Here is a 22,500-nt window from a genome sequence, read left to right as displayed (position 1 = left end):
ATAATTAATTAAAGTCCACTGTAAACCGTGCAAACGTGAATCATGATACTAAAGGGATGTATTTTTGTTACTTATATTTTTAGTTGCACATCTTCCGGTATTGCTTTTATGTTAAAATAATCATACTTAGTACTTATTTATATAGTGAATTATATTTTCAATTTCACAGTTCAGAAACATTAACTAATGTTATCTTACTAAAAGGTTGTATAAAATCAAGCTGTATGTACTATCCATGTAGGGGCTCTTTAAATATTCCTGTTAACAAGTTAATGAAAAGCTCACAAATACCACTCAGTTCATTGTCAGTTCTTTTTAACACTGTAAAACCAAGAAGATTGTGAAAGGTTATTATGATAGACGTACATGTAGCCAAAGTGAGAGGGGGAGTTTTGGGCATGCAGTAGATCCTTCTTTTAAAATAAGGTAATGAGTTTAACATGTGTTTGCTGCTACAGAGCCTGATCCTGCAAACACTTACACAGATGCATAATTTTACTCCTGCGTATATGCGAAAGTGTTTGCAGGATCAGGCACATATAAATTGTGATATTTAGTGGGGAGGAAGGGAAATTTCTTTGTTAAATATTTAACCTTTAAACCTTTCACTAAACTGTAGGGAGAGTATATTAGCTACTGGTTAGAGCTGGGGACTGGAAATAAGAACTCCTAAGTTCACTTCCCAGCTCTGCCACTGAAATGCCATATGACCTTGGGTGAATTATTTAAGTTCGATTTCTCCTTCTGTAACTTGGAAATAGTATTTCACTACCTCGCAATGGTTTTGAGCGTCTTAATATTTGTAAATCACTTGGAGATCCTCTGCTGAAAAGCACAGTGGAAATATTATGTTTTTATTTTGTTGTTGTTGTTTTAAACTGGAAACAAATTTGGAGATAAAAAAATCCCTTTGTATTGCAAACTAGATCAGTTTTTTATCAGAATCAAATAAGGTTGCTGGTTTTTTGAAGAAAATTGGAAATGTAGGATATCAAAATTCTTTCTTCTCAAACAACTGTGAAAGGTTAAGGCTGCTGGACAGTTATTCTGGCTTGTGATAGTCTATTTGTGGCACAAGGAATATTGCGTTTTGTAAATCACCTGAGGAAATTTGTAGGTTTTTAACTTTATTCCCATGCCAATTTAGTACATAGGAATGGTAGTGAAATATTTTACCTGCTCATGTACTCTGCAGGTACTCCTGAATTATCCATGCAGGAGTGGAGTGTGGTGTTAAATACACAAACCCAGCCCCTGCAGCTCTCCCATTACACTGATGTGGGGGGGAAAGCAGATTTGCTTGCCTTCAGTAAGATCTTCATCTTTATAACTCCTACATTTATGTCTGTAGCCATAACTGCTAATAAAAATGTTGTTTAGAGTTCTTCTTGCCTTCAGTGCTTTGTAAATTTGAAACTTGTCTGCTTTTGTGTCTTCAGACATGTTCAGCTGCACTTAAAAGAAAATTCTTCATTTAATCCAAGAAAACAAGAAATGCATAGAACATAAAGCTCAAAAAACTCTTTACAACTATGTATCCAACAATTTACATGGCCTTTTGGGGCATGTAAGACCCAAAGAGTTAGGTATGGTCCATGTGCAGAAGACTCGCCTACTTAGGAGACAGGTCAGTCCATTGACCAAGAGGGAAAAGTCAACTTCATGACTGGTAGCTGTGGAGATCCCTAAACATGTGCAACTCCTCATTCTGGGGTTTTTCCTCCTCTTATTGTTTGGGTTGTACAGGTATCCTATGTTGCTTCTTTTTGATCCGTTTGAGAGCAGGAAAGATTGTTTTATGGTATTTAGAACACATTTTCCCCCATTGTAATTTGGAAGAAACAGCCACCTTAAATTGGGAGAAGGGATTAGGGACCACTATCATCCCCAATCATTGTTTCAGGGAAAGCGGGGGGGGGGGAGGCTCCCTCCCTCAAATACCTCTAGGAAAAGGGGAATCTTTTGATCTTATGGACCCCAGCACCTCTCTTTGGCTGGCTTCTGTCGAATCATCAGCAAGGAAATAAAATATTGTGGCCAAATATACCCCCTTACTTTTAATTCCTCAAGCAAGATAGAACCTGCTTACTGCATGCAGACAATGGCGGAAACACTCAGCACATCCTCCACCATCATTCTCGTGATCTCAGTTGCCATATATGGCAAGACAACAGATAAGTGAAGTAAAATCAAACTCCTTCGCAATAGAGTAAGCCTAAGCAGTCACATAAGTTGTCATTATGGATTCAAATTTGAAGCAGCAGTAGCTTCCACAGTCACAGAGCCCAAAGTTTGCTAGTCTTCTGTAGTACAGTGGCTGTAAAGGCAATTTTGGAAAGAACAGAACATATGGAAATTATTTGGTGTAGCGTAACCGCCTCTGTATTGTATATAACTCAGAAACCTGGAGGACATCGTATAACAAACAGGTCGTGAATGTAAAATAGATGTGATGTGCTTCACATTGTCTTTTTTCAACTGCTCATGGCGTTTGTATTTGAGGTTTGTTGACAGTGAGTTGGTTGTATCGAGGGCTGTTTGTATGAATAAAGCTAAAATTTGCCTCCATTTAATTTTTAAAAAATCAGCTCAGAAACACTAAAAACTACAGATATGAAAACCAAACAAACATACACATAATTGTAGGCTAAAAGGGCTAGTTTTCTAATGTTCTTTAATCCTGGACAGTGCACTAGCCCATCCCACCAAAGCAATAGAAGTGCAAGTCAGAAACATCTATGTGTAATAACTTTGTGCAGATTTACCATGAGAATTCATGGGTATTCAATAGCTCTCAAAATGGCTTGTTTCTTAGCTATAGGTAAATGGTTGAACACTGGATATGGTGCTACAAGTATTAAGCATGTTTGGATTCTCACTCAAAACATTTTAAAGGCCATAATTAGTACAGCTTTTGCCAGTTTCTTTGCTTCTGTGTTTTTATCCAGTACATTGTAAAAAAAAGACAAATTAGGTTGTTTACTTCTAAAGATATAGTTGAAAAACAGAGAAAACTATTGGAATGGGAGAACTTGCATGAAGGAATAAACTAACAAGGCAAGTTTGGCTAGTCACTTGGAGCACAAACAAGTACAACCCCAACAAGACTTGCAATATACACTACATGAGCAAACAGAAATGCGAATTGTGAACTGGCAGGTATAGACAGTTCTATATTCCATAATACAGCTATCTCACAAAATGCCTCTGCTTCATACTATGGGTCAAATTCTTAGAGTTTAAACCAGTAAACCACTTCCATTGAAGTTAATAGTGCTGTGCTGATTTACACCACCTGAGAATCTGGGCCAATATATCTATATTGGTCCAGGTGAACATGTAAGAAGTGTGACATAGCGAGGGAACACAAGTGTGGCAAGGCCTATGCCATGTTGTATAGTTTATAGGTAATATATTAATAGATAGAGAAACTATTTATTAATATATTAAGGTTTAAAGGTTAATTTAGTGGTTTAATTGTTAAAGGGCCTGCCTTTCTCTCTTCCTTTTCATTTCAGTTTGACTTATGTCAGTTAGATGGCAGCACTGAAGCAAAATTCTTGAAAGAAGGCAAATTCAGACCTGGAGTAAATAGCTGAAACTCCTATCAACTCAGGGTTGAATTTGAGTTCGTACATCCCAAAACTTTTTCAGACTGGTTTGTCTTCTCTCTGTGACTTCGTAGGCTTAGAACAAACAATGCTGTAAACAGACGCATCATTTTAACGTCACAAAACTTCTAACCATCACTAAATAACTTATTGTAAGTGGATTCTGTTTTTGTCTCTGCCACTTTTATTTTACAGTAAGCATTTCTGAAATATTTTGATTAGAATTATTTAACTAGGGTCTCTACACAAGAATATTGGACTTTTTATTATTGTGGTCATTTTTACAGTCACATAGTAATACATTTATATTCAAATTCTGTACATTACATTACTGTAGTTTATCAAGTGTAACATTCAAAATTTTGAGATCAAGGTTTATGTGATGGTAAATGTGAACCAATGATGTTTTGTTTACTATTAGATGAATTGAGGTAATTTCACTATATTTTCTTATAAACTCAAAGTTCAGAACATCATATTCATTCCATTTCCATTTTCTTTTATATAAAAGTTTTGGTTTGCACACAGCCATCATTTTCCACAGAATAGATTATTTTACCAGATATGTTAGGAAAGCGTTGATCATTAAGACACATTTGGGATTCAATCTATTAATAATAGTAACCTTTGCTGCTTTGCAAAGTACCATAGTGTCCTGAGAACATGTGGCAAAACAATATTTTTATTAATGATTGCTTTTATTTACAGTAAAAGTGAATTGTTTTTTCTAGAAAAGAAAGTGATTGCTTTTTCAAAGGTTGCAAACTTGGCACAGTGACAAGGTATTTGATTATGTACTAGTTAGTTGAAGCAACGCCTTCAGACTGTGCATGTACAGCAGACACTGAGCACATATCTCAGGCTCTTATACAAGGTTTCTCTCTCACACACAAACACACACCCTTGCTGTCTGCTTCTCTCTCTCTCTCTGACACGCACACGCACACACACACACACTCACTCACTCACTCACTCTCATTGCACAGCACACAGAAAAGAAAGTGATAACCACAAAAGAACCTTGAACAGAAACATTCTCCAAGAGTTTAATGGACAAACTTTAAATTGGCTCATGTGAAGATTTCCAAGCTTTGGGTTTTAAGTCAGGAAATCCTGAAAAAATACAGTTTGTCCAGAGAGGCCAGGGTTCTAGGATAATGTCCCTTGTTTCACTGGATATATCTGTGCTGTTGTTTTTCTGGTACAATCAACACTTACTAAAAGAACAAACCTAACAGGAAAGGTTTTCTTATATTTAAAATAAAGCATCGTACATATGTTTTGCTAATCTTGATATCTGTATTGTGTAAGATGTATCTATATTGCTTTCAGATGCTTAATTTTTTATGTTTGTTTTAGTCATATCTTTTGAAACAGTCTCAATAGGTTTTTCTATGTGTAACATTATGACACTTGATAAGATGATTGATTATGAAGTGTTGAGAGCCCTACCATGTGATCATTTATTTTTAAATACACATTTATGCTAGCCAATGTTTAAATCTCTTGCAGTAATACATAAGAGATGTAAAACATAAAGCTTGAGTCTGATCAAATCTGATGCCTCTGGAAATAGAGTGCCACAGCACTGTGGTCTTAAAATAACAGATTTTTACTGAGAGTGGAACTTTACAGTGATAAATATTATGGTCCATCTTTGGTACAAAATAAAAAAGAAGACATACAGCTGTGATGCAGATGAGCTAAAATGTGTTTGATGATGATATCTTCCTTTCTCTGTGCAGGTGCCTGTGTCAGTGGCCATGATGACTCCCCAGGTGATCACCCCTCAGCAAATGCAGCAGATTCTCCAACAGCAAGTTTTGTCTCCACAGCAACTTCAAGCACTTCTTCAACAGCAGCAAGCAGTTATGTTACAGCAGGTAATGTGGGTTACCTGCTTTGGACTGTTACCATAACCCAAGGCATGTTCTTAGGTATTAGCTATGCTTACATGGGACTGATTTTCTAGTGTTTCATATTTCTTTACTCAAGAAAGTATGAAAAAAATGAATGTTCAAATTCCTAGTCTTCAGATTTCTTACTGTGACTGCAAAAATGTGTCAATCTACAGGCAAATTTAAAACATTAAATGCTGTGTATAAAATAACAGCAATGGCAGATGCGTTATGAACACTGAGCAAATCAGTATTTAAATTTTCAAGTGCTTAGGCACATTTGAATTGTAGACTTGCCAAAGGAAGTGTAAATAGACTTGTAGATAATTGTTACTTTAAAATTCATAACACTTTAGTACTCCCTTTAGTCATATAAGTGGAATATGGTTATGAAATTTGAACTTACCAGCTTGTTTCATTAAAGGTGAAAGTAATTCCTCTGTTTATTTATTTTCCTTCCAAAAATTTGTTCCAATAGAGATTAGAAAGAGGAGGGATGATTACATTTCCCTTAGCACAAAACCTGGCAGCTAAACCAAGAATCAATGAAAATTCATTCTTACAATAAAGACAGTGTCAGTGCTCAGTACATCAATACAACATGGGACTACAATTTCAACTATATATTTGGGTGTATACTTAATTAGGACAGAGAAAATAATGTGTCTGTTAATCTTATTTCTTTCATGTTTAAACACTTTGATATCTAGTATCATGATCATTACAGGCAATTCACCTTCAGTTGCAAATCTGGCATCCTGCTGTACAGGCTGACAGATTAATTAATTTTTTTCCCTAAGAAATCGACGATTTGTTTGGTCTAACTGACTTCTTGCAAGTGGTAGAGTACAGCTTCGAATTTGTTATATTGGCTATATGAGGAATGTAGGTGTAATAATCTGGGGAGTTAATCTGGCTCGACTGCATTCCCGTTAGAATACAGATTTTCTGTACCCTTCTGTTTAGGATATTTTGGAATCTGCATTGGAAAATTTCAGAGCCGCCTTGGAAAAAAATGTATGTAGATCTGCCTCTTCAAATCAAACACGTTTTTGTTATGAGGTGAATCTTAATGGCTACTCTACCATATGCCAATCTAGAGGAGTTTAGGAGATTTATAATACTTGAAACTTTTGCCTTTATTTATTAAAGTCAAAATGGTTTATTCAGCAACAACTACAAGAGTTTTACAAGAAACAGCAAGAGCAGTTACATCTTCAGCTTTTGCAGCAGCAACAGCAGCAGCAGCAGCAACAACAGCAGCAGCAGCAGCAGCAACAACAACAGCAGCAACAACAGCAGCAGCAGCAGCAACAGCAACAACAGCATCCAGGAAAGCAAGCAAAAGAGGTAAGATGTGTGAAACTCACTGACACATAATAGTGTGGGCTTGAGAAGGGGGAAAGAAGGGACAAGAAAAGTTTGAGGTCTTTTTTGATAACGAGGTTCTTCCTATCAAAGATGTATTCTTATACTTTTTTCCTGAGATTAATAACAGTGACAGTAGAATTCTGCCACTCCCCTCCCCTTTTGGGGGGGGGGTGAGTATGGGATTTGAGGATTACAACCCAGTGCTGCTGTCATCTAATATTCACTAATGAATCACAGTATAGAAAGAGCAAACTGTGTGGTGGACAAAGTACTGATTATCCTGTATTCACAGAGAATCTAAATTGGTGAGGGAACCTTACTTTCCTCTGTGGTACAGCTCAGAGAGCATGCAAATTTAGCCCATTGTTTAAAAAAAAAAAAATGGTGGAGCACAGATTTCAAAGTCGCAGGCCCCTGATTAATGAACTGCTACTGTAGGTTTGGAGTGGCGAGGAGAAAGTTACAGTTTGATGTGCTCATAAATCAACCTGACAAGCTGGCTTCTCAGGCCTAGCTTGCACTTGTCAGCAAACTGCATCAAATATAAACATAATACAAACAAAACATGTTGAAGTAGTTAAATTGATCAGCAGGTATCGGAGACGTTGTCTTCAAGCTGCCCATTATGCAAACGTACAGGAAACAGTTCTGACCTCCTGAGGCTTTGTTTCTGTTTGGATTTGTGAATAGAATTTCAGACAGCCATCAACTACGGAATAGAAATTGCTCCCTTATTTCTCCCGAGGCTCTGGGCAATCCACATGACTTGCTCCATTATGCAGTCTGTTTTCCAGTGAGCGCATCAGAAGTTTCTCTTTTCCCCAAACTAAAAAGGAAAGGTCTTCCATAGCAGCTTGTCTTTCTCTGACATGTGACTGCCTTCTTATACCCCCCTGAGTCTAAAAAACTCCAGTTTGTTTTGTAATGCCTCACAAAATTGAAAGTTATACTTTTACTTATAATAGGGCACTTCTGTGTCTTGAATGTGATGCTGGTTTTAATATATTCCAACAAGAGAAGAGAGTGAGCTAACAGGCCAGTGAAATGAAGGCTACATCCCAGTTTACTAATAGATCACTGGAGACCACATTCATGGGCCACTGCGGACCGAACTTATTCAGTCGGAAAAACTGAATGGAACAGTTGAATCACAAACTGTTGTAAAGAGTTACGCTTTTAGCATAGATATATTTGTTATCATCTGCCATGAGCTGATTTTTTTTTTATTTCTGAACAGCTGTTACCTACTGTCTCTTGACCCTTTTCTGCAGCGTATTATTAATTGTATTTTGCCTTTTTTCCCTAACAACCTAGCAGTTTGGAATAAAAATAATGGAAAATTTCAAATGCTTCCACTGTCTGAGTATTCTATAAATAATATTATTATTTAATAATTGAGATGAAAGGGGAAACAAGTGGAGTTTACATTTTCTTCTTGCAGCCTTCATTGCAGACTTTATTCTCTGCTGTGTTTGTTGTTGTTTTTTTTTCCTAGCAGCAGCAGTTGGCAGCCCAGCAGCTTGTCTTCCAGCAGCAGCTCCTCCAGATGCAGCAACTCCAGCAGCAGCAACATCTGCTGAATCTTCAGCGTCAGGGACTCATTTCCATCCCACCTGGCCAGTCTGCTCTTCCTGTCCAGTCTCTGCCACAAGGTATATAAACAACATATGACTTAACTTATTTCTAATTCACAACTTGTTTTTTAATCATTCCATTTTGACCTGAACTTCAGAAGTTTCCTTTTATTGCATTTAAACCATACTTTAATAATAAACTATTATTGTTAATATTATTGCACTACATAGTTTTCTTGAGGCTGATAAATTTTACTACATGCTTTTACTAGAGAAAACTGCTTTTGAGTGCTTTTTCTTAGGTATAAAATGCATATTTATTAGACTTATATGCTGAAAACAATTTCTAAGGGCAACACAATTCAAGCACCATTGATTTACACTGAGGAACTACAGAAAACTGATTTAGTGAGAATGTAATCACTTCATTTAACATAAGTGAACAGATACAAGAGATAGTGGGCAATTGATATAAAAAAAGGCTGTTTCCAAACTTAATTTTTTTTAAAAGAAAAAATAGTCGCCTATTTTGTGTAATTAAAAAATTGTTGTAATGCTAAATTTACTTATTTGCTGGAGTTTGTTGGAGTGGATCTTTATATCTCAGGATTCCTTTTCTTAACCATCCTTTGAAAAACAATAACAATAATTTTCGTGTCAGTAAATTGTGATGTCACTAATGGAGAATTGTGACTTACATATAATTACAAGAAGGTGATGGTTTTGGAAAACACTCTTTAACCCTTTGTCATTGGGACCAAGATTTCTGAGTGCAGAATGTTAATGGAAAATCTCAGCCACTGTCACTAATACAGTAACTCCTCACTTAACGTTGTAGTTTATGTTCCTGAAAAATGCGACTTTAAGTGAAATGATGTTAAGTGAATCCAATTTCCCCATAAGAATGAATGTAAATAAGGGGGATTAGATTCCAGGAAATTTTTTTTTTGCCACACAGTACAGTACAGTACTGTAGTTGGGAGGTGCCCCTGCCTTACCCCACACAGGCACAGCCCACTGGCACTGGAGACAATGAGGCAGGCCAGGAGACTGAACGTGCTGTAAGCTAGGAGAAGCACGTTGCGCAGCAGCAGTGGCAGCTTCCCCTACTCTGCAAGCACCAGGGGCGAGGGGCTAAACCCTCGGCCAGCCCACTCCACCCCTTCCCCCAAGCCCCCGCCCTTAACCCGCCTCTTCTTCCCCCGTCTCCTCCCCCGTTACTCCGCACACCGCATCCTCGCTCCTCCCCCCTCCATCCCCTGCCTCCTGCCCATGGCAATCAGCTGGCTTGCAGAGTTCAGGGGGGAGGAGCGAGGACTTGGTGCGCAGGCTCCCCCCTCCCTCCCCTGCCTCCTGCCCGCAGCAATCAGCTGGTTTGCAGCATTCGGGAGGCAGGTGAGGGAGGGGGAGCCAGCTTGCCGAGTCCTCACTCCTCCCCCCTCCCTCCTGAACGCCACAAGCCAGCTGATTGCCGTGGGCAAGAGGTGGGGGGAGGATGGGGAAGGCGCTAATCCGCAGGGTCTGCCGGCGGGCAGGAGGCGCGGGGTGGGAGCGTAGGGGAGCTGATGGGGAGCTGCCAGCTGTGGACAAAGCAGGCAGCCAAATGGCGTTATAGCGAAGTATTGCACAACTTGTAATGGAGCATGTTCTGTAATTAAGCAGGGACGTAAGATCGAAACAAGGTTAAGTGAGAGGACGTGAAGTGGGGAGTTACTGTACATTCATGATTCACAGGAATGCCGCCAGCTTTTCTTCCCGCCCAGAAATGCTGCCCCCCACAGAGGCGGCGGAAGGTCTCGCCGCCGAAATACCGCCACGGTCGCCGCCCCCCAAATTGTAGTGCCCTAGGCGACCGCCTAGGTCACCTAATGGATTGCGTCGGCCCTGATGATTCAGTATTTAGTCGTTTAGGAGAAAGGGGGGACTCAGATTTATGAATGGTAAATTTACTTAGGAATAAATACTGTGGGAATGCCAAAGATTTCACATGTTAAGAACTCTATTCTGCCATCACCTATGTGGCACATAACTTTAGTTTAGTTTTTACTTACATTACAGAACAGAAATAAGTTAGAGATCTCTTTCATGTAAATTATAAAATATCTGCTCTTTAGGACCCCGATCCTTCAATGAGTTCTCTGTGGGCTGTGTCCAAGTAGAGTTTGCTTGATTTATATGAGACTCTACGTGGACATAAGGGTTCATTCATCAGGTACAGATTGTAAGACTTGAGACTTGGAAGTTAGATGAGCGCAGGGGGAGTGTACTTCATACAGACAAAATGGGGACGGAATAATGTGGGATAAGTGACAACTTAAATATAGTGTCCCAGCATTGCCAGCTGTCACAGTTTTAATATGAATCTTGTGTTTTGGCCATTTGGCATTTTACTTAAAACTCCATGTCGCAGAGTGCTGACCTTGAGGGGGTCTACTTGAGGTCCAGCCTACCTGTGACAGCTCTGCTAAGGAGAATGAACCAACCCAGATCCACCTGTGGATAGTTAATTGTCTAAGTAGGTGGGTGGCAGTTAATTAGGTAAGGAGCACTTGAGCATAATAAAGGCTGGTGAGTGCTCAGTCAGGGGGCCCCAGAACAGAGGAAGGTCCTGAGGAGAGAGGCTCCTCAGGGGAGCTAGTTAGGAAGAGCAGAGGCTCATGGAGAGAAGGAACAGGACCAGAGAGAAAGTGCTCCCAGGCAAGGGACTGGAGCAGCCCAAAAGAACTGGGGCTCCCAAGCTTCTGGGCTTCCTCCCAAGGGACTGGGAGTCTGGAAGACCGGAGAGCTCCAGGCAGGTCTCCCAGGGTTTTCAGTCTCCCAGCTCCACATCAGGGAGTCTGGAAATTCCAGCATGGTGGGGCTTCCCCAGAGCTGTAGGCCCCCACAAGCCTGAGGTTCCTGGCACTGAAGCAGACCATATGGTGGGGCTGCACAGCATTCCAGCAGGCAAACTGACAGGGTTCCATCAGAACCCTGCCTGAGATTTGGCAAAAGTTTGTTGAACACAATTCACTTTTGTGAGACGTTTCGGGTTCAACGAACAGGCATTTCCTAATTAAACCTTAATTACATGAGAATCTCAGCTTTCTTTTTTTTTTTTTAAAGTAAATTTCTAACCTGTGTGGTTACAGATAGATGCTTGAAAATGTGACCCAAGCACTCTGTAAAGGCTCAAAAACAGAAACAAAAATAACCCCAAATTTACTATTATATTAAATCTCATGATTTTGACGAGCCTGACTTATGATTTTTGAATGTTTCAGTTTGGCAATACTGATTTCCTTTTCCATAAAGCAACATGAGATTAGAAGGGGGGAAAATACTTGAAGTGAAATATCTCTCTGAACAGCTTTACTTTCTGCATTCCTCTCTTATGCCATGTGTTGCAAGAGGAATTCCTCGGGTTTTTCCTAACATTGAGGGATCCCCTAGATTTCTCTCAGAACTCATACCCAATTACATTGATAGTCATACATAGAATCATAGGACTGGAAGGGACCTCGAGAGGTCATCTAGTCCAGTCCCCTGCACTCATGACAGGACTAAGTATTATCTAGACCATTCCTGACAACAGTCTAACACAACAGTCATTCACACATTTCTAATAGAAAAACAAATATAAAATAATTTATATTTAATTGGTGTTTTTTTCTTTTAATATTTGTTTTAGCAGAACTATTAAATTGTGCCTTAATTCCTAATTCCCCCTGAGTATGGCTTCCTAGAAGGAGTAGCTGTAACTGAACTAACAATGAAAAAAGCTACTAAAGAGTTAAAATATTAGGGGAAAATATTCACATTTAAAATATTTCTGTAATTTTATCATCTAAATTAAGTAAACCTCTTTGGTTTGCATTTGTTCTGTGCTTTTGAATCAGAACAGATACTGGTCAAGGATGTCCCTTTTCTCTTTTAGCTCTGATATCCATTTTATAAGGTGCAGGGCAGAAAAAGGATGGAGAAAGGAAATGCAGAAATATATTTTAATAAAGAAAATAAGGAAACTGGTTTAAAAAATAAATATGGGACTAGATTTAGGTAGGCACAAAGAGGCAGAGAATGGGCAGAGCCTTAACTCTGTGCACACCTTCAATGTGCTGGTCAGCAGAGTAGAAGCTAGAAAGGATGGAAAGAAGGACTCTGCACCGTGTAAAGGGCTGTAGCAGATTATTTCCCTTTTTGGAGCAAAGAGTGGAGAAGATTAGGAATTATGACTCTTAATCCAGGTTATTTCCCTGGGCTTTTCCTGAGACAGTGCAGCTATGCCCCTTAGACAAGGATGTGCCTAAACTACAGTCTAACTTGAGTAGTGAAATCAAAAATAATCAATTGTCAGTCAGATGAGACAGGCCCACATAGCAGTCACCCATATAAAACATCCTCATACTATTACCTTGCACCTGGGAGTTCTTCCTGCCCCGGCTTAGACTTAGTGGATATGGGAAGAGGATCAGTTTTCTCTCTTATTGTCCTTATGAAAATAAAGATGTCCGCACTTAACAAAGTTCCATGTCATATATTTTCTGTGATGCAGAGTAAAACTCTCAGCCCTAAAACTTACTGGAAGAGGAAGAGTATATGTGGAATGCAGTAGAAAGACATTTTGTATGTCAAATGAATAATTATCTGTGATACAGGAAGGACTCTACCCTTTATACATAAGGGAATCCTCAATTACTATATTTGAAATTCCAGATGTCTTACACATCCACCAAATCCTTCCAAAGATTATTGGGCCCCTGTGTAATTCTGATATCTAAGAAGCCACTATTCATGTGCAGTGATTGAATATGGGGCTGGTGAATAGTTCTGCACTTAAATCCCTAACTTGTCAATATGAAGATGTTTGTTTCCATTTGGATAATACAAACTCTTCTATATAGATGTGATAAACTGAATGAATGACTAGCATATCTGAAAGACACAAGGAGATTCTTGTTTATAACTCAAAAAGATCAGAAAATATCCTTTTAAAAATGCAGATTGTCAATGACAATTGCATAAACCAAACATGGTTTTTCATAGAATCATAGATTATTAGGGTTGGAAGGGACCTCAGAAGATCATCTAGTCCAACCCCCTGCTCAAAGCAGGATCAATCCCCAACTAAATCCCCAAATGGCCCCCTCAAGGATTGCATTCACTAAGCCTAAATTGAACAACTTCCTAAATTTAACTGTGAGGGGGCAGCAGATTCAAAATGCTGTGATGCTTGCCCCTGAAAAATAGTACTTATGTTGAAGTATAACTTCTACCTTGTCACAACTAGAACATTTATAACATTTTCTAGATGTTCAGGTGCAACAAATAAGCTGTTAGAAAGGAGGTGTAATTTTAGCATTAACCTTGTAACAAGATACAATCTCTCCACTATTGAATGCCTAATAAACTGTGTCTCACAATGAGAAACTTCTATATCATGCTACACTGATGCTAGATAAATGCAGAAGAATTTAAGTTATATATATATATAAAACTTACTGCTGATCAAGCCATGTAGGAGAATTAAACACAGTCACAGGGATAGATTTTAAAATCACTAAGAACTAAATAAATAAAAAAGAGAGTGGAGGAAAGCGAAGAAAGAGACTTATCTAAACTCTTTTCAAAATACCAAGCATTCTTTTGAGTCCAGTGCAGTATTAAGTGACCTCATGCCCTATTAACTTCCTTACTTTTACATTCCTGTCCTTTCGTCTTTTAACATAAATGGTGCTGTGAAAAAGGCAAATGAAACAAAGAAGCTCAAGGATACCTTGCTAAATATCCCCAGAGCCAGAAATTTGGGTTCCCCAAAACTCAAGCAATATCAGCAGACCCAAAACTTACTGGAAATGTGGTTCAAACCACACCTTAGCTATAGAGCAGGGAGTGTGGGCCAGGAAGGTGACCGCTGGATGCCCAGGAAAGTGTTAAACAAAGGGTGGCACACAAGAGCCAGTCAGTTCACTCAATCACTCCCCCCACCCCACTGATTAGGCCAATGAGTGGTAGAAGGAGTTAGAGAAAGCTATCCCCTTCACAGGCATGTTTTCTTGCGCTTGGAATGTGAGCTCATGTACATTCAATATAAAATATTAGCTAACAAAGAGAAAACTTGCTAAAAAGTCAATGAAAAACATCTCTTTATCTCCTGAAAAGGAATCTCATTCACCCATTAAAGCCACCCACTCAATCAAAAGCCTGAACGAATAGATGAACCTTTCATCATTCTCTGAAGGTCAATAAACTGAGCTTTGTCAGAACAATGGGGGAGAAGCTAAATCTAGAGTTAAAGGCCACCCACTGAGAACACCTTTCCTTTCCACCATGCAACTCTAGTTACTGTGAGCAAGAGTGTTTTAGTTGATTTCAGTTGTTGAGATGATACATAAAAGAGAGGCAGTTATGATAGCCATGACCCAAACCAAGCCAGTCTATATAGATCAAATCCACCTGTTCAGCTGAATGGAAAAACAAATACCCAGAAATAAATTGGTAGGCAGTGCAATCTACAAAGCATGGGTGTGATAACAAAGTATAGCATAAAAATCTCTGCTGAGTTAATGAGCCTTCTCATTCTGTTCTACGCGTGTTGGAGTAGTCTTCAAAGGTAATCCTGTCTGGTGGTGACAAAATCAACAGATAACCGTGACAAAGTTTACATCTGAGAAGAAATGTCACAACTTCCTAAGTCAGATGCAGATGGGCATGGGAGGAGAAAGTGATCATATTCTTCTGTTACCCGTATTTTGCAGTCCTTTCCTGCAAGCCAACAACACATTATGATGGAAATTTCTGTACTTTCTTGCAAAATGTATGAATGAAGGACAATACTTGACAACACTCTCTCTTATCATCTATAACTTTTATGGGACAAACACAGACACTGTAGTCACACAGTCCTGACCGCAAATGTATATATGCAACATATAAGAGATGTTGGTCCTTATCTCAGGCTGTATCCCTACTATGCTCAGCATGACTCACAACTGGGGGAGAAGACAACTGTGGCTTGAAGCCATCTTTACAACTCTCCAATAATGGGGTTAATCTGGGTCTAGGACAGTCCCAGTCATATATTAGAGAAGCCTCAAGGATTCGATGACCCCAAGAGAGACTGGTGAAGCTGAGGCATAGGGACACCCCTTTCTCCTAGTCAGGCCCTCCAGTCTCATTCCCATAACAGGGTAGGGAGAAAGGCTAGCAAAGGAACTGCCATGATAACACTACACTACTCGGGGATTCATCCATTCTGGCCCTGTGTTTTTTTTTTAAAGTGGTTATTCATCCAAAGAATTGGTTTTTTGCCCATTCAGGCTACATTTTAAAGTAGGTAAATTTTGTTAATTAAACAATGCTAGTTAATAGATGGCTGAAACTATTAAAGTTTGTCTCTGCTGATTGAAGTTAGTGGGCCAGATTCTGCCCTAACTTTAAACCTGTTGCAATTTCATTGATTTCAGTTTGGTCCCATGAGTTTGATTTGATTTTCATTTAAAAAGAAAATTAATGCTTGTATCCTTAGTGCAATCGGATATATTTTTCTATTTCCATTTCACTGTTGGTTAAGCAGTACTTCTGAAGAGCTGAGTGAACTTTGAATCCATTGAGTCATGTCTGTGTAACAAGAAATTGATTCTACAGACAGTGAAAATCTCCTTTAAAACTTACTTTAATAGTTGTTTTTCAAACAAGAGTTACCAAAAAGTCTTTGTAGTTTGCCCTCTTTGATCCTTGAACAAGTGTTTTAAGAAGAAGCATAATAATATTAAAATTGGTGACCTTTTTTTAATTGACTGTTTGTAGCACAAGAGAAAAGCAGCTAAATTAATTGGGTGCCGATAGAGGAAAAATGAAATTGTTTTACTACATGTCGATTGTGCTGGAAAAACAGCATCACCTTTATTGTTGGCATTAATCCATTAATAACACTGAGCTCATTATATGAAACTCTTACTTTGTTATATTAGTGGGGCTCTCTTTCATTTTATAGCTGGCTTAAGTCCTGCTGAGATTCAGCAGTTATGGAAAGAAGTGACTGGAGTTCACAGTATGGAAGACAATGGCATTAAACATGGAGGGCTAGATCTCTCTACTAACAATTCCTCCTCTACTACCTCCTCCACCACTTCCAAAGCATCACCACCAATAACTCATCATTCCATAGTGAATGGACAGTCTTCAGTTCTAAATGCAAGGCGAGACAGGTAATTCTGATGAGATTCCTACTGTGCTTATCATCTGACATAAAACTTTGCTTTTGTTACAGTTATGATCATACAATAAAGACAGACATCGTTATTTCACATCATGAGTTGTATTATTTGAAATCATAAGTTTCTTTACTAAAAATCAGAAAAAATACAGAACGTTGAAGGTTGATTAAATAATCATAATTTTTCCAGTATGTTAAATCACATAGCATGATTTTCACCAAATGCCTCTAATTTTGCAAGTGCAACTTTAAGTACACAAATAATGTGCCTTCAGTTTTGCACCCACAGTGAACTTTTGGTGCCACTGGTGACAGTTAGACATCCAACTGGTAATTTGCATGTGCTGGCTGGTATTTGTAGATGCAAATTTGTAGATGCTTTGCTGGCAAACAACTACATTCACAGAATTAGAAGCCATGTTGAGGCCTACAGTATTAAATCGGTCTAGTCACAGAAAGTGTAAGCAGGATATCTAACAGATTGAAGATGTAATTCAGCTTAAAGAGTCCATACACACTATTGCATAGTTAAATTTGTGCTGTTTTAAAAAATATATATTTGAAACTTTTGAGGAAAGCACTAAAGAAGAAATAACACTAAAGGCCAAATTTTGCACTTATGTGCACTGAAGTAATTCCATTGACTTAATTCATTGGAATCATTCCAGTAGTTACTGTAAATTGGGACACTGTAACACAGCAGAATTTGGCTCTAAGTGTTAATATTATAAATATGCCTTTTCAGGCTCAGTGTACAGATATTCTTGACTCCTCCTTGTTACCTTTCAGCACTTAAAATGACTGATACTGATGATCTCTTATGTAAGGTAAATTTAAACTTGGCTATAACGAATTCTGATTGTATTTTCAAAGAAACATCCCCATTCATTATTGTAACATTTAAATAGGAGATTATAATTTGATAATGTCCAGGGTCTTCATTTGAGTATCAGAGCAGTTTTCTGTTAACTTTATTATTTCAAAAATGGAACATCTCTGGATACTTTTATGCTGTTATTTTAATTAAGAGTAATGTGATGATTATATGTTGGAGAAGTTGGTGTATTCCTTTGGAATCTGTAGCTAATACTCATCGCTGTGAGGGGAAAAGAAATAAAACCTCTTTAATGATTCCATAAGGATAAAACTATTGCAGACTTTTATAAAAAATGAAATGGAATATGGGCTTGTTTTCATGAAACCTAGAGCTGCTAATGGAAACAATGATTGTAAAGGGAAATATTTATTAATGTAAGTCACCTTAATATATAAACCCCCAGAAAATATAAAAGATTGTACAGTAACATTCACATTATTCATAAGTTCCTGCTGTCCATCTTAAATATTTCTTTTCAGAATTGATCATTTCTGAGTGTATTTTTTATTTATAGGTAAAATGTTACGCTGAGGTCATATGGCAGAATTAGCATATGATATTATACAGTCATCTTATTTTTTCATCCTTTATTAACAGTCATCTTTGGCTCTATTTCTTCTCTAATTGGAACATCATCTAGCCTTGGCAGTTGAACTATTCAATAGAACGATTAAATTTTTCTGACTGCTCTGAGCTGAATTGACCTGTTTTGACCTGTTTGTCACTGATCGTAACCTGACAGGCGCTAGCAGCCTCCAACGATTATGGCTTTTGAGATTAATCTGATGCCGTATTCTTTTGCTACAGCTCGTCACACGAGGAGACTGGGGCCTCTCATACTCTCTATGGCCATGGAGTTTGCAAATGGCCTGGCTGTGAAAGCATTTGTGAAGATTTTGGACAGTTTTTAAAGTAGGTTGATTTTTATTCATTGGATAAAGGGGCTGTTTAAGACTAAAGAACGATAAAGATGGCTAGGAAAGTTCTACTGTAAAGCATATCAGAGTTCATGTGTACAGTCCGAGCAACTGGATAATCAAGGCCATCTGCAGACGGTCAAATTGTTATCCTTTTTTTCATGTAGAACACTTTTGCAGGCCTTTCAAACGCATAGTGTTTAATCCTATTATTATCCCTTTATTGAAATGGAGTCTTGGAAAATTTGAAGAGATGCTTTGGTTTTATGTTTGATAGCAAAAGTATGTAAAAATACATTGTAAATTCTGATAGTTTGAGTAAAGCATATAGGTACATATAATGTGTGCATCTGTGCAAACAGGATTTATGTGTGTCCAATATATAACAATGCACACACCATTTTAATGTACCAGATGTGGCCATTTAACCCTTCTTTGGTAACTTTAGCCTTGCCTTTTCTCTTATATGTGCATAAGATTCATACAACTAAAAACACTTGAAGGGGTGGGTTTACACCTTTCAGTATTAATCATTAATGAAAAAAACTTTACAGTTGCAGTTGTTAGTTTTCTAAATAGCTGTCTAAGTCTAAATGTTTAGAAAATAGATTACGTAGCTCTCTAACAGCTTAAAAGTACAATAGGGTTTTTTTTCCAATTTATCAATTTCTTGGCAATTCTGTGTTCCAGGGTATTTGCCACAGAAATGCTGAGCCACTACTTGTATTATGTTTACAGTGTGGACTGGGTTTTGTCAGAATAACCATATTGTTTTTGGCATGCAACCAGTCTTAATAGAAAACTACAGATAGCTTTATATAGATGAGTAACTTCATGGGCTGAGACTCTTACGTTGTCATGGTGCAGCTAACAGGGTGAATGAACTGTTTCATGCTTCATCAACAATTAAGTTAATTAGCTCATTTGAAATTGCACTGCTTTGTTGCTGGGATGTTGGCAGAAACATCAAAACGATGTGTTTACAAATCGTAGACTACAGGGTATATAGCAAAAGCACCTTAACAACAAGGCACAAGAACTCAGTATCATAATAACTTTATAGCAGAATTACAGTGATAATTTTTGCAATGTATTTTAACTCCTTCCTCCATTTTTCTTACAGTTTTGCAGTTTCAGGGGAATAACTGTTATTAACTTCTAAAGCTTACTTTATATTTTCTCTCACTCTTGGTGAATGACTATTTATGAATACTTTACAGTGTAATTTCAAAAGCATTTTGTGCTATTATATAAAAATGATTTTGCTATATACCGTATCTGTTTGTAGATTAAAGAAGTTACTCATTGTGAAGGATTTTTTTAAACTACTGTTAGTGATTCCATGAGAAAAATAACTATATACTGCACATATTGTTGTAAGCATTATTGATACTAAGAATTTTAGGCAACTTAACTCAAGCCTTTTCCTCTCCAGGAAAAACTAATTTTTATAAATACTTCCATCCTTCCAGGATATAGTGACGTTAATTCTTGGGCACCCCTTTCACAGTCCTTCTGTTAGGTCTCTTGTTATAATCCACAGTCACTAAAACTATTTTGATTAACACTGTGTAGTGCTGGGTTACAATTGCTCCTGGAAGATGTGGAAGAGACTCATAGCTTCCTGATCATTCTTGTGTAGAGCCAATCAGAGTTTACAGCAGTTCCATCATTTCGTCCCATACTCCAAGAGAAAAAACATCGGAGAACAATTTATTATTTTATTTTTCCCTTGAATTATAACTTTTGCTCTTCTAAAACAAATAAGAAATTGTAATTGAGGAATAGATGCAGTTGTTTGTGAAACTGAAATATTCAAACATTTTGCATTAGTATTAAAATGTGAATCAATATGTCACCTGGTATTAGCTCCCTTAGTACCTTTCCATGTTCACACTAATGCAAAATCCCCATTACAATTAAAAAACATTTTATTTCAATTAAATATCAACTTTTAGTCCAAAGATTGACCATTTTTCCGACCCATTAACTTTATAGGGGATGACAGGACTAATGGCTGTAGTTATCAAGGCCTTGCTCTTAGTGTAATCTTCGTTACAACATTGTAGGTTCTCTGACTTGAAACAGTATGATACCTGTGTTAATAGAGTTAATGCAAGTATACTGTACTAAAATGAAATATTGATAGAGCACACTACCCCAACCAGTAGTGTGTATTTCTATAATATGCTTATGCCAAGTTTGAAGAGCTCCTGGTTTATGAAGTGAACTCTAACTTCTTGTGCTCCGAACACAGTTCACCTAGAAGCTTGTGGGTTTAAAAAAAAACAGCTGTGCAGAGGCATCTGAGAAGGAGGATTAAGACAGAAAACACAGTGGCTTTGCTTCACTTTTGTAATAATGGAAAGGATTTGGGGTGAAGTGAAGAATAACTTACAGTAAATGACTGATAGTGATGAAAGGTTTTTACACCTTCATTTTTGTTATCCAGTATTCAGTGTTTTCATCTTTAAAGTAATTTAAGATAATTATCTTTCTTGTTTTTGTTGAGATATTCAGATGCTGAAAGAAGTTAGACTTTGCATGCAGTGGAACAGATGAATAATATTTGTAACATTTATGCTATACATATTGGGAAACATAATATCGAATCTTTCCTTTGATATCCTTTAACTCTGGACACCAAACCGTGGTTTATATTTTATGGAGCAATTTTCAGTCTTGATGACATGGTGTTAGATTACAATTGTTCATGTGCACACAATCAGTTCTACTGACTATTCTGCAAAAACAACTGCTTTTAGCTCAAAATGTAAAGACAGATGAGAAAAGATTATTACATAACTGCAAAGAAGACGACAAGAGTTAAACAAAATACTAGACATCGAAGAGAGGAGATTAAAAGAGTGCCAAAAATGTTTATGAAAATTTTTGGAATTTTACTATAAAACAGGTGTTGACAGAAGCTAACCATTTTTCTGGTCACTAAGTGAGGAGCTCAGAAGATCACTAAAAGCATTTAATAGTAGTTCTTCATTACTGTCTTATAAATGTCAGAATGTAATAACATATGACAAAACTTCACTGTATTTTGTCTGCAAAATTAATTATCATTCCATTGGTCCTAAGTCAGTTTGAGTGTAGATGGATTTGACTTTTAGAGCTTAAACCAAAAGGTTTACAATATAACATTCCAGCCAGCAGACAAGTGTTCTTTAACCTGCATGCAGCGGACGCCAGCAAACAAAACACAATCTACAGTACAAAGACGGGTAATGTTTTCCTCTATAGAGACAGAATTGTTAGTGTCGGGAAAAAATCATGCTATAGAAGATAGACCAGCTTGCCAACAGGAGAGATTACATTTATTATCAGAAACATGTGAGCACATTTAAAAGTCTACAAAGAATATTGACCAAACATCATGGAAAGAGTAATAAAAATAAAAGCATGAGAAGAAACTGTTTGTTTAGTGATACGCAGTGCAGTATAGAACTTCATATGATTTTTTGTCTTGCAGCTGCACAGTGATATATCAAATTATGCTCTTTCTTACGTAGTGTGTATTGTCTATTTCTTTGTCTTTGACTAGGCAGCATGGCTACAAAATTATGACCTCAAGAAGGCATTCTTTGAACTTGTCAGAATGTTGTTTCTTTTGGTGACAGTGCCACGATCTCTCAAAACTAAGGCATCTGACATAATCAGCTAAATGAATAGTGACAGCTAACATTTTGTATTTAAACTCCTGTCAGTGTTTAAACATAAAAAGCTTGATGCAAAATAAATCAAACACCACTGATATGCAAGTGAAACATTTTGTTAAAACAATCTCTGTCACACTTGGATTTAAAGCTGATCCCATTTTAGCTTTTGAAATGCTATAACTTTAAATGAATTTGAAATTCCAGAGGTTGAAATTGAATTGATAATGGGAAATATGCAACTGAAGTTAGCATGTATATTTACATCAAATGAAGGAGAAAATACACATTAGACAAATTGAAGAGATCCATTATTGTATTTTTGTATTTATGAAATGTTTTCTTTATCGTTTTTAGAAAGGTGACTGCATATTTATACTTTTCCATATG

The 22,500-nt window shown here is 37.5% G+C and overlaps 1 protein-coding gene across 2 annotated transcripts in view; it reads left to right on the top strand.

The window, feature by feature from the left end:
- FOXP2 (forkhead box P2) overlaps positions 1-22,500 on the top strand; it is a 150,034-nt gene that overhangs the window by 70,559 nt on the left and 56,975 nt on the right. Inside the window, exons 2-6 of one of the 2 annotated variants that reach the window (XM_029910813.1) lie at positions 5,357-5,494; positions 6,680-6,868; positions 8,376-8,532; positions 16,430-16,643; positions 18,336-18,440. In XM_029910813.1, coding sequence (XP_029766673.1) covers positions 5,375-5,494; positions 6,680-6,868; positions 8,376-8,532; positions 16,430-16,643; positions 18,336-18,440 — 785 coding nt within the window. In that variant the 5' untranslated portion in view covers positions 5,357-5,374. Of the gene's footprint in view, positions 1-5,356; positions 5,495-6,661; positions 6,869-8,375; positions 8,533-16,429; positions 16,644-18,335; positions 18,441-22,500 lie in introns of both variants that reach the window. The other variant, XM_026648744.2, reaches the window with a different exon arrangement.

This window comes from Terrapene carolina, unplaced genomic scaffold (assembly GCF_002925995.2).
Source record: "Terrapene carolina triunguis isolate 2854851 unplaced genomic scaffold, T_m_triunguis-2.0 Scaffold68, whole genome shotgun sequence".
NCBI lineage: Eukaryota > Metazoa > Chordata > Testudines > Emydidae > Terrapene > Terrapene triunguis.
Note: the sequence above shows the minus strand (reverse complement) of the source record. Positions and strands in the feature narration are given on the sequence as shown.